Genomic DNA, 13,678 nt, shown 5'->3' on the forward strand with positions numbered 1-13,678 from the left:
CGTGGCTGGGGCGTTGCATAGACGGAGGGCATAACCTGAATTGGTACCAGGCCATCGGGAGTGACGAAGGCGGTCTTTCTTGGTCTTTCTCGTCCACGCCAATCTGCCAATAACCGGAGCGAAGGTCTATGGATGAAAAGTAGCGTGCGCCATGGAGGACAATCGAGAGCGTCATCAATGCGGGGCAAAGGATACACGTCTTTTTCGTAATTCGATTAGATGCGGTATCGATGCAGAAACGCCACGTGTTGTCTTTCTTTTTAACCAGGACGACGGGTGACGCCCAAGGCTCGATGAGGGCTCAATAATACCTTTAGCTAACTCTTGTTTACTTCTTCTTGAATAATCTGGCGCTCCGATACGGACACCCGATACGGTCGACGGTGAATGGGACAGCATCACCTGTGTTGATACGGTGCTGCACAAGAGAGTTTGGCCGAGTGGTCGGTTGTCAAGGTCGAAGATCTCGCGGTAAGAAGCCAAAGGCGATGAGGGCGGCTGATTGCGCTGTGGGGGGTCTGGGCAATCATGGGGCGTAATGCCATGTCGGGCTTGTGCATCGGTTTTCGACAAGGAGATTGGAGCATACGTCTGCTGCAAAAGAGGTGACTTGGTCATCGGCTAAGGACTGCAACGTCGCGATTAAGATCCTTGAGAGGACTTGCTCGTGAAGCCGAAATTTTGACGGGGGAGATGTCCACCCGTTTAGCGGCTATAGTTATGACGCATGAGGCACAGTGATGTCACGTGCCAGAAGTACAATCGTAATCGGCGTGACGACGTAGTGCCCTCAACAACGGATGAAGTCGTTGTTAATTCTGCGAATGTTAGGGCTTTAGGCGGTAGGCGGATGAAATCCGTGGTGCAGAGGCTGTGTGGAAGGTCGGGTGAAATCTGGCTGAAGAGGAGGTCCAAGCAAAGAGTACCAGCGAACAGTCTATCAGGCAGAATGGGTCGATAGGAAGTCCATCCCTAGGATGAGGTCATGAGGAACAATTATGGAGCACCCGTGAATAGGACAGGAACGTAACGGTCCGGCGATGCTTATACGAGCTGTACACATTCCAGTGACAGAACAGTTCCGCCATCGGCGACGCGTACAGCTTTGTAGTAGCAGGCGTGAGGACTTTTTTCAGTCGGCGACAAAGCGAGCACTGATTATGGACACGTGAGCTCCAGTATCGACTAGAGCCGTCAAAGAAATACCGTCCACATGCACATCGATGATGTTCTTGTTCGTAGAAGCGTCAACGGAGGATTGGTCAGAAGGAGATGATGCAGCACTACCTCCAGGAGCTGCACGATCTAGTTTTCCGTCGTGTACGATGCAAAGTTGGGCGGCGAGGGGTGGCGGCGTGGTTGGGGCGACGGGGAACGACGGCGTTGAGGGGACGGTGAACGAGCAGGAGGGCGGCTGTTAGGTGTGTCACAAGTAGGGTCTGTACGGCTGGGCGAATACCGGCGAAGATCTTCATATGGGCGGGAAGGCGAGAAAATTGGGTCCTATATGGCGGCGTCCAAGTGGCGCGGCAGTAGCGGGAGACATGACCAACGCGGTGGCACCGGAAGCAGATGGTCTGTCGTCGGGAGTTCGCCATTCCGCTGGGTTGCGAGATCGTGGAGGAACGAATGGCTTCACTTCGAGATGCATTCATGGGCATTGGTCGGGACGAGGGGCGAGAGACGGGGCAGGCGGACAGGGAACCCGAGGTTGGCGAATTCTTGTCGTACGACCGCCTGAATAACGGAGACCGCGGGGGTTGGTTGTAAAGGGCATGGTCGAATGGAGAGGGCTGGAACGGCGCTGGACTTGCCCGCTTCAAGTTCCCGTCGAACGATACGCGTTACACTCTGCTCGAAGGGCGGTGTAGCGGCGGAATCGGAGCAGGTGGACGTGGCAGCCGTGTTTGGCAACCGAGAAAATTGAGGGTGCACACGACGGCTTTTGGCCGTTTCGAAACGGCGGCATTCTTGAATGATGCGGTCGATAGTCGAGACGTGGTGTAGACCAGCAAATGGAAAGCGTCGTCCGCGATGCCTTTCAAAACGTGACCCACTTTGTCAGCTTCGGGCATTGCCTCGTCCACTTTCCGGCAAAGAGCAAGCACTTCTTGTATGTAGGAGACATACGACTCAGTAGGCGACTGTACACGGGTAGCGAGCTCTTGTCGTGCAGCTGCGTGGCGACCGTCGGGTTCCCAAAGATGTCACGTAGCTTCTCCTTGAACGTCTCCCAGCTGGTGAGCTCGGTCTCATGTGTCTCGTACCAGATGCGCGGGGTTCCGTCCAAGTAGAAGAGAACGTTAGCGAGCATCATGGTAGGGTCCCACCGGTGAGTTTGACTGACCCGTTCATACAGGCGAAGCCAGTAGTCGACGTCGAGGCCAGGTTGCGCGGAGAATGTCCCGGGATCGCGGGGGGTGGGGACCGCGACAAAGGTTGTCGTAGGAGCCGCAGATGGAGATGGGGACGGGTTGTCATTGGAAGCCATGGCGAGAGGCTGGATGACGCGGCCACTGCGGAGCTGCGTGGTGAGGACGGGGAACGTTCCACCTCCACCAAATATGTTACGTGAGTTACGTGAGTGACGAGTCGCTTTTACAAGTCGCTATTCACAAGATGTATTTGCAAGAGCGGCTGTAGCGCTGACCAGTCCGGCTCCGAGCTCGAGCAGCTAGCGACCTTCGTCCTCTTCGTCGGGCGCACACGCGCGTCGACAATATGAATTCCGGCAGCCTACATGTAGCAATATTAATGAGAACTAACAGACAATAATGCCAAAGAAGGTATAGGGGATGTTATTGTAATTAGGATAAAGTGTGAAGAAAGTAAAGTGGAAGAAAAGATAACTTGCCGTCGGCAGGGACCTGTTATTTATGTTCGTCATACAGTCACGTCACGCAATCTGTAGCAGTCAGTTTATTGTGATTGTTATATGTGAGCCCAAAGGCGTCAATTTTACGCCAAACATAACTAAGAGCTGCCCGGGAATGTTATTGTGCATGAACCTTCTGCGGCAACCACGCGAAACAAGCTGCACTAGTGCAGGGGAGACGCAAACATTCCCCGAAACAACATTCGCGAATTCTTAATGAAACGCTTACCTCACAAAGGCGGGTGTAAGTCGTGGGACTGAATTTTTCCCGATCGCATTTTGTGCAGCCACACAGCCTGTCGCTTGGCAACCTTGCCCGTTTCCCGCCAGTTGCTGCACCCAAAAGCGCAGCATCCAGGCATTCTGCAATACCTCGACAGGCTTGCGATAAAGTGTCAAAATGATACGGGATGTCGTAATCTTCCTGCATGCTTTTCTGAGGCTATGAAAACAATCGCCCTCCGAAGCGCTTTGCGTCGGCGGCCGGGAGACACTAGCGAGGCGAGCGAGCTGGACCATTTATGTGGCGAAGCCGCGGAAACGGCGCGGCGGCGAAGAGAAAAGGAACGCGGTACTTTTCCCGTTACAGTGACTTTAAACGTAGCTGGCCAAGTAACCACGCAAAATTGTGACGTAGGCGGCGCGCGAGAGCGGATCCACAAGCTCGCACCAGGTCAAGTGGCGCCAGCTATGGAGGATTAGAAACAACTAACAAACGCGTAACCTATGTCCTCCGAGCCTTCGGAAGCGCCCATCTCGACTCACTAAGCCTACAGCATCGATTATTTGACTATGGCTCTCAAAAACGGCGCCGAATCAGGACGAATACATTGCTGTCGAAGCTTAAGGACATAAATCTAAAGCAAATGGAAGCATCAGTTCGGAGCTTACACGTTACAGAGCGCACGGTGGCCACTTGATAGATTCGAAGTGGACGACAACCGCTTTTGGCTGTGCGGCCATGTTTTTCAGAGGCACGAATGCCTCGCCGGCGATGCTTGCCGTGCACGTTGGACAGCTCTCACGTGTGCTGCACCGCGCCGTTGTGGCAGGCTTGCCGCTAGCGTGAGCGGACCATAACATCTGCCAACGGGCACGACGAGCGAAAAGCGGAAGAGAACACAACTAGCACACGCAAAGCCGCAGGCACGGAGGAAGAAATGGCAGGTAGCATGGCACAAGCGCAAGGGCACAACCAGCAACCAGCCAACACAAACTCGTGACGTAGGTTTGTTTACACAGCCATCGCGTTGATGTCGGCGTCGCGAGGTGCTTGCATCTCGCTCACTCGCACAGCACGCACTTTAAAATTGATATTAAATATGTTCTAGGCTATATTGGCCCTTGATATTTCGTAGACGTTGTGTATGGCTCCACATACATCTATTTCACTCATTATCTCGCCTTCGAAATTTTGTGTCAGTGCTCTTGTAAGAATATTTAATTCAATTTGCACTTCTGCATGTACATAATGCTGCCAACAAGCTTGCAAGTGTTTCTTTCTGCTTACAAATGTGGTGCAAAGACATTAGAACAGTAATAAACGGCACTAAACAGATGAAGACATCGAAACGCATCCAAAAATATGAACATCAAGAGCTGTCACGGTGGTACACCGGTTACAGCGCTCGCCTAGTGACTCAAAGGAGGCGGGTTCAATCCAGGTCGCAGCAGTCGCGTTTCGATGGACGTGAAATACTAGAGGCCCATGTACGTAGATATAGGTGCATTTTAAAGAACCGCAGGTGGTGGAAGTTTCTAGAGCCCTCCACTACAGCGTGCCTCATAATTGTATTGTTGTTTTGGCTAGTAAAAGTCCAGATATTATTACTATGAGGTAAGTTTTGTTTTTAAAGATACACTAAAGAGACAACTCAGACTTCATACTCCTTCAGAGCTTTGCTTTAGTTAATTGCATGGTATGATACTGATCATTAGTTATTTCTAGATTCAGAGTTAGGGTATGCAAACTGGGCTTAGAAAAGAATGCTACAAGAGTAGAAAAGAATACAAAGGGCATAACATAGAGTTTTATTTTTGTGTACACAAAGCTGCTTGGGTATGCTATTTTTAAAGTGCCCTGTTATAAATGAAATAAAGGTCATACTCTAAATAAGGAAGTTCAATGTTTTGCACTGAAATGCCTACATCTGGACATCACAATGACATCTCAAACTGAACCGTATGTTCTCATACTTAGATTGCCGAGGCTCAGTAACAGTTTTTAAAAGTGTTACATACAGTCTTTGACTCCCATGGAACACAACAAATGATATCATTATAAACTGGTGAGGGGGGATCAAGAAAGTGTGGCCACCAGTTTTTTCGTTCTTATGCACGACTGCACTTCGATCTTAGCCAATTATGCTTATTCTGTTGTGCCAGGCCTCTCCCCTTGGTAAGAGTGGCTTCTATGGTATTGCGAAAAAGTTCAATGCAGAGCAAGCAGTTTTTCTGTTTAAGTGCCCTAATAAAAGACGTGAAAGCAAAAGCAGCCATGCCCACTTTTTCATGCTGGAAAGATGACACTTCCACCTCATGCTTTGTCTTGTCTGCCAGGTTCTGCTGCTGCAAGTTCTTGTACGAAGCTGCTTCCTCCTGGTGTTCCCGACTCTTAGCACGCAACTGGAAAAAATGAACAAAAATATTAGGACAAGAAAATGTGAACATACTACGTCGCACCCACTTGAAGGACACTTACACAATTGCAACACAGACATGTCTCCAGAAATAAACTTGCTTGGGTGGGCAGTTGATTGTACGTGATCTTGAGAACAGCAGCGCAAAATTTAAAAAAGCACAGACAAATGAACAACGGAATTTTAGCGCCTTTGTTGTTGCATCCTTCATTGTTTGACGGTGTTTTCTTAAATTTTGCACTACCATTCTCAAGATCATGTGTCTAAAGACAGACATCTCTGACCATTATGGCATAATCACTGGTCCATTTGGATCAAATTTTTGCTCGTGATGGCAAATCCACCTTCCACTGGCCAATCTCGAATGATTTTGCACTTCCCAACAGTGGTTTGAAACTAATTCTTTCTGCATGGAAACATTTTTCATTTGTTCCGCCATGGAGGCACACATACAGGTTAGAGCTGTGCACGGGCCGTATTTCCGGGCCCGAGCCCAGCCCGGGCCCGCTGACTTTGTCGAAGGCCCGCCCGAGCCCGACGGCAAAGAGCTGCGAGCCCGCCCGCCCGGCCCGGCCCGACGTACGAAAACACAATCCCGAGCCCGGCCCGGCCCGGCTTCTTGAAGGTTCACTGTGAAAACAAAACATCGTTTTCCGGTAATTTGGCATTTTGTTGAGCATATAAAATATGATCAAGCGACACACGACGAACAGTCTCTATTGCACAGATTACAAATTGTCGTGCAAAAACAGCAAGCAGTCCACCGATTCCGGCTTCAACGATGTGCGGCGCTTTTGCATTATGTAGCCCGCCGAACTGAAGTTACGTGCGCTGCTTGTACTCGTCGCCGGAATTGCAAATATCTTTTTGCCAGCCTGGCAAGCTTGGCATATCTCTGCTGCTTGTTTTTTCCAGAAGACTAAAACTTCAGATGGACAAGACGGCGATTCCATTGAGAGATAATCGAAGAGCTCATCTTTTGTAACTGCTACATTCTCACCACTGTCGCTCCACTCGCTGAACAACTGCAATGGAAAGGAAAAACGGAAAAGACGCTGTATGCGTGCTGGAAAACAATTCCCGCTCATTCTCTATGTTTCGGGCTTGAGTCGGGCTTTGCACTGGGCCCGAGCCCGGCCCGATAAAACTCCAAGCAGCCCGAGCCCGGCCCGGGCCCGAGGTGAAAATACGTTGGCCCGCCCGAGCCCGGCCCGCGGGCCGGGTCGGGCTCGGGCTTTCGGGCTACCCGGAGCCCGTGCACACCTCTAATACAGGTACTAGAACAGTGTGATGTCACTTCCATGTTCATGTAACATTAGAGCAAATTATGACCCCTGTGAGACAGCAACATTTGATTGCCATGGAAATGTAAAGAGAGGTATTTGCAAACAGTTTTCTGGAACCCATTCGTTTGACGTGTGTGCAAAGGTTACTGGTACAATTTCCCTGCGGGGCATTCTTGCTCTCCACTGGCAGGTATAACCATCGATCTCCACTAGAGGGAGCTGGATGGTGCATCGAGCGCACGGCCGTGAAGTCACCAAAAGTTGCTGGCCTTGTCCCAGAAGCAAGCACGCGACCACTCGATTGCGGTTGACCAGCCAACGTTTCTTTTTTTTTGAAACAATGCCTGCCTGTAGCGGTGTAAGCTGCACAAGTTGACCAGGAAGGTCTTCAGGGAAGACGCTTCACATGAAGGTACCCCGATGTCATATTAAGTTTTGCTCTTTTTACTAGAAAATAGCTGTGAGGTACGATCAGTTGGTAGTGGGAATCACCTGCCTGTGTGAGCTCACCTTAGAAAATTAACCCGAAGGGGAAGCTAAGTGTATTCCTTCGCTGTCACCATATGTCGGCAATGTAACTGGCTACATAGCAGGCTTTGTGTGCGGCGGCAGATACCCTGTGCAACGTGCCACTGGTGTAGCGGACAACATTGGCGTCACATAGAAACGACAGGTACGTTCACATCTCCTCATGAGCGTAGATGCCACAAAATATGCGCTCATTACAGGCTAACGTCGGTGAATAAACCTAGTTTTGAGACATCGCTGCTGTGTCGGTCTTGCTCTGTCGGGATGCTGAGACCTCACGGCCTGCGTGGTCGCACGTTGACACAGTGTGAAACGTAAGTCTGTCAACATTCTTGAAGTGGTAAAACCGTGGCGGTCTACAGATGTCACCATCTTCTACGATATACACCTTCCAGACAACAGAGAAAGTAATCCGGCAGGCAAGCTTAGTGGCACCCTGGGTTTCCAGTGAAGGAGACTCTCTCTGATTTCTTGAAGGTGTCAGCTATGACCGAACTTTCAGCTTCGTGTCAAATGCGTAATTGCATCGTATATCATGTTTAGGGTTCATCACATTGCAGAAGCAGTTAGTAGCACAATTACTGGATCAGACATCCGCATCATCTTGCGAAACTGATCCTTTTGAGTCATCAGTAAAAAAAACATGTATACTGACATTACACTACCACATAAATAAATGAGCTGTTCTTGTTTAACCTTTTTAGTTCCTTGAGGAGGTCTAGCATAATTGGATGGCTTCACTTCTACGCAAATCATGATCAGCAGATTTTCAACAGTAACTGTTATCAGGCACATATGGCGACTTGTTCTGAGCTTGGCGCTCGTGTGTTGATTTAGACATTAGTATTAGGTATCATTAATATATAACAACCTACTTTTTCCATTCACTTTTGTGCAACCCTGAAGGTTATCACAAATATAGATATTTTTATCAGTCATAAATTAAAGCTCGAAGATTCAGTGTTTTTTATAGAGCTTAGTTTACCGTAGTGATAAAAAATTGTTAAACAGGGAATGTTGCTGGAGCCAGCGTTTCAACACGTCATCAACGTTGGCTCCAGCGACATTACCTGTACCTTTCATCACTTCAAGCCGCCATTTTCCCCTGAACTTCTGTCTTGTTTAGTTTACTGTAGGTTGTAATTTAATGAGAGCAGCATTTCAGGGTATTTGGCGATCCATGACATCAAAGAAATTGCCCGACGAAAACACGGACAGAAGAAGACAAGTACAATTGTACTTATCAAGGCCCTTACCATAAGCATAACACACTTTTCATAACACACATTGTCAGTGCCACTGATCTTCATTAAGATGAGTGAACAGTGTCAGTAACTGCAACGTGATAGTTCCTTTACATGCAGCTCCCTGTATGCTTAATTATTTAGCTGCTCTCGGCTTTATAGAAATAATATGTAATATGTATTTTACTTTCACGCTAAAAGATTGTCGCCTGCATGTAAAAAAGGAGAGAACTGGGCTAGTTGGTATGGATTCATAATTCACGGTGAGAGCGCTCCCCGTGAATTATAAGCTTCATTCGCTGCGATTCTAAATGGCCCCGAAATTGGAAATGCTTTTTAGCTTGTTACAACTAGTAATACGACTCTCCGATTAATATTCCTTGAGGCGGTTAGCTGGGCTAGTTGGAATACTTGATGCACTTCCAGGGCTTAAAAAAATAGGGAAAACACATAGACACAGAAAGACTGTTCCTTTGTCTTTCTTTTCCACGTGTTTTCGAGTTCACTTCGACACAAAATAAACATTTATGAAATTTCCAAGTATTCAAAACGACCAAATAGAGGTGTTCTGCCACATCTGCCTAAAAAGGTGGTTTCACTGCTGCGTATGCCGCTGTGTTGTGAAACCGCCTATTCATGGAAAATTGACTTTGCTTTGAACCAAAAAAGTAACACTCATACAAGCCTAATTTTCTTCATTAGATCCTGCTGAATCGAAACTGCCAAGATCTGGAATTAAACCCGAGACCATGTATTCAGCAGTGCATCATCACAGCTACTGAGCCATTGCAGCAGGTACTCTCAACATTTAAGCTGCTTAGTTCAGAAGCAGATAAGCCAGCATATTAAAAATCCAATGTGGCAATTGTCAGGTGGCCAAGCAGAAAGAAAAAACTTGGAGGACGCTTGAGCTTCGCCTTCAAGAGTAGAACATGATAGCACACTCGGGCCCCGTGCGCTATCTCAATTGATAGCCTGGCTTCGGTTCTCGGTGCACGCCTCAACCATGCCATAAGGAAACGGACGACTGTGCGCATAACATTGGCCGTTTTAAAGTATCCTGGAATGCCTACTGCAAGCACAGTTGTTAAGTGCCCACTACGACCTAATTACTCCTTTTGAGAATCAGAGAAACGACCACTACGCGTCTGTAAGGCAACACGCGAACCTACGCAGCTGTTCACTTTGTTGATGCTTTTGCTGATGATGATAATTAAATATGCCTGGTCGCTTTGTAATGAGTGTGCCTTTAAAACACCCACTCGTTGCACAATTCACATGTTTTGATGCCTGGCGCGATTCTACGCTTCTGCTGCGCAATATTACATGCGTTAAAGGGACACTAAAGGCAAATCTTAAACGTTGATTGTTGAAATATCGGTCCAGAAACCTCGTAGTGATACTCTTATGCCAAGGAAGTGCTTATTTTGAAATAAAATCACGTTTTAGTGGTCTGCATCGCGTTAGCGCACTTCAAATCACCCGCCTGATATCAGACTTTAATACGTCACTGCTGCCGTGCCCAACGTTGCTCGCTTTTACTGCGCGGCCGCCGACGCTAGTAGCAGCAGAGCGAAAGTAGCGGGACCCACAGCAGCAACAACGGCCATCAAAACCATCGAAGCTTGCCGCAATCGCCACAATGGATGTGGACAGAGAACTTGACAACGAGACATTGGCTCGCGACGCTGGGCTCCAATTCAGCGACTTGAGCCCCGATGAACGCGGTATGCTGCTGAGGGCTCGTAGTGCCGGCGTTGCTGCATACTACGATAGCAGCCTCGGCAGCAACTCTCCCGAGCCCGAGCCCGAAAACAGCGAGGAAACCAGCAGTGCGCTGCCGGGCAACGAAGCTGTGGTGGACCTACCGTCACGACTCTCGAACACCGACTGGTAGAGATGTGTATATGTTGCTTCGTTTGGTTAGATAACCTGGCTATCGCAGTGCGCCGTGGCATGCAATCTAATATCACATGCATGCGGCATTTTGTCGAACTTTCTGTCAGAGCGACTTTCACGAGCGTGCAAAGCACACGCGGCAGTATGCGATCCCGAAACTACTGCTGAGACGCGACCGTGTGAGCAAAGCAGGGCGCCGGGCGAAGCGCAGTTCGGCGACAACGAAACCTTTGAACCACGCGTGCCGTTCCCCATGGCAACGCCACAGAGGTCCTTTTTTTACATGAATCAAACGGAAATGAACAAACAGCATTTTATTACGTCTTTTGATGCACGAAAGGTTCTTTTTTTATTGCTGCTAGTTTGATTACTAGTGATTTATTGTAGGTAGACTCTCATACGTCATCGGGATCACTTCAAAAATGTCCCACTCATGGCGCTCATCATGTGATACATTTAGCTTAATTTCTCAGTAAGTAGGGCACTGCTGTTGATAATAATGCCGTTTTAGAAGTTGTCATACATTGAGCTTTCACTCTGACATAAATTGTCATTTGCCTTTTGTGTCCCTTTAAGGAGACTCCTTCCACTACATGACAATCATATACAGTCGAACCCTTCAATAACGAAATCGCCGGGGAAGCGAGTTTTGTTCGTTATCGTGAAAATTTCGTTGTTGCGAAAACAGAAAAATACGCACACCAATTACTTCACACCACCAAATTTACTTGAAGAAGTTGTTTATCTGGCTCTGTTTCACGTTTCTTTGAAGGAGCTTGATGGCTTGAGCCTCACAGTTTAATAAGCTTTGCATAGCTTCGTTATGGTGGCTAGAGGGGGAAGTGTGGCGGGCGCTGCATCCCCGCTGTGGGAGAGGGATGCGCGGAACGCAATGAAAGTTCTGGCCGCCGCAAGGGGCGCTGGTGTAGTAGTAGGTGCGTAGGTGCTCGCCGCGCTTGCTTTGGCTCGTTCGTTCTCTCTGTGCTGTGCCGTCAACTTGTTCGGATGCCTCGCGTTCGCTGTCGTCGTTTATTTACCCGCCACTGTACCCACGTGTTCTACGAACCATGCCTTGCCCCGCCACGGTGGTCTAGTGGTTATGGCGCTCGACTGCTGACCCGAAGGTCGCGGGATCGAAACCCGGCCGCGGCGGCTGCATTTTCGATGGAGGCGAAAATGTTTGAGGCCCGTGTACTTAGATTTAGGTGCACGTTAAAGAACTCCAGGTGGTCGAAATTTCCGGAGCCCTCCACTACAGCGTCTCTCATAATCATAGCGTGGTTTTGGGACGTTAAACTCCAGATATTATTATTATTATTATTACGAACCATGCCTTCAAATCGCGCAAGTACTACATGCTTCGTCCCTGGCTGTAAAGTCGGGTATAGATCGTGCTCGGAGAAGCTTTCGGTCTTTAAAGCCCCGAAGGATCTCTCGAGGCGAGAGCAATGAGCTCGAAATATTATGCGGACTGACAAAGAGCTGACGAGGGACAGCGTTGTTTGCGAGCGGCACTTCGACGTGAGTTTCATCGAAAGGACATACCAACACATTATAAACGGTGAGGTGGTTGAGATACCATGCGTTTGTCAGAAGACGCTGTGCCTACGGTGTTCCCGGACGCACAGAAGTGCTTTACAAAAGAAAAAAGAAAAGCAGACAGGAGTGTCCAAAGGCAGCGCCGCCAAAAACACTTGAAGTTGAGGATCTTCAAGTAATTTGACCTCGTAACATGATAGGGAAGTATGTGATAACAAATGTCTGACATAAGTATGGGATGACAAATGTGTGATAAATAAATATGTTTTACCATTTTCCTTGCGTGTATTCAGTATGCATCTAAAGCCGTAAGTTAACAGAAATCATTGGTCCTTGCATAGATAGAACTATCGCTGAAATAATAAAATGAAATGTTCAGTGTCAAAGAGCCTCCAGCTGCAGCATTTCGATCTCCACTTCAATTTTCTCAAGGAAAAGGAGCCGGAAAATGTAAATGCTTTGAACATTTCGCGCTCAAGAGTACCCCCTACAATGCAGAGGAAATGAAGGGGGAGGGGGAGGTGGATGCGGTCTAAGAGAGAAAAAAAAAACGCACTGCACTGCAGCCAATATATACACTCGTTATGAACGTTTGTAAACAGTTTACATTTCACCAAGAGGAAAAAACACTTTAAAGTCAGCTGAGCTATGCAGCCGAGCAAGCAGTTTGTTTCAACTAAAACAGGCTATAAATATGGTAAAAGCAGCGCATAAGGAACACGATAATAAGAACGACACAGGACCAGCGCTGAACAGTTCTTCTCGTGTTGCCTTCTTCTTGCGCTGCTTTTACCATGAAAAACAACCAACTAGCCCAGTTTTTGCACACGGTTGCAGATTAAACATGTCAAAGCAAACCGATATTAAGAAACATAAGTATGAAAACCTGGAGGCATGCCAGTTCCGCCTGGTTTAAAAGCATTCTTGGTTTTTTTTTTCCTCTTGCTTAACACCGCTAAGAACTTGCAACGCATGCTTCTTAGCGAAACAAACACGTAGCGCCTTCAACAACACGGGCGCGGGATATAAGCGATTATTAGAAACAAGTGAAACTAACGTCTATAGCGGCCATGCGCAAAGCAGGCAAATGCCGCCGCAAGCACCTACGGCGCAGGTAGCGCCACCTGGTGTGACCGCCATCTTTCATTGGGAATTCGTACAGCCCTCCGCTCTCGCCCGTCACACTTCCCCCTCTAGCCACCATAGCTTCGTCGTCAGCGTAGGCACCGAGGAAAGTGCGAAGGATGTCAAAAGCATCAAGAACTTTGCGCGAGCTTACTTGCCTTTCTTACGTTTTTTTGCTTTCCTCACTCTCGTCGTCACTCTCATATTCTTTATGCACACCTTTGATGATAGCATTGTCGCTGAACTCTTCGTGCACGGTCTGGTTGGCGTCAGCAAACAAAAGTCATGAAGTTCAACAGCGTCTTGTTGAACTTGTGGCTGTCATCTTCATCCTCATCAGTCTCATTGTTATCGTCATCCGACCGAATGTAAACAGCAATGGTCGCACCGATGCTTGTCGGCGGAAATGTATGCGCCCGACTTGTTGAATGAGCGGTGCTGCAATTTCAAACTTCTGGGTTTCTAACTAGCTCATGGGTTGCAAAAAATGTTGCGGATTACTACCTAAAATTTTCATTATTGTGGGAATGCTTTTTAAAATCT

The 13,678-nt window shown here is 48.1% G+C and overlaps 1 protein-coding gene across 1 annotated transcript in view; it reads right to left on the reverse strand.

Annotated features, from left to right (window-relative positions):
* The window catches only part of LOC119382631 (uncharacterized), a 34,816-nt gene that overhangs the window by 12,209 nt on the left and 8,929 nt on the right, over nt 1-13,678 (reverse strand). Inside the window, exon 7 of the mRNA XM_037650418.2 lies at nt 5,381-5,500. Within this exon, the coding sequence (XP_037506346.1) occupies nt 5,381-5,500 (120 nt within the window). The remainder of the gene's footprint in view (nt 1-5,380; nt 5,501-13,678) is intronic.

The sequence above is a fragment of the Rhipicephalus sanguineus genome, chromosome 2 (genome assembly GCF_013339695.2).
Source record: "Rhipicephalus sanguineus isolate Rsan-2018 chromosome 2, BIME_Rsan_1.4, whole genome shotgun sequence".
Classification (NCBI taxonomy): Eukaryota; Metazoa; Arthropoda; class Arachnida; order Ixodida; family Ixodidae; genus Rhipicephalus; species Rhipicephalus sanguineus.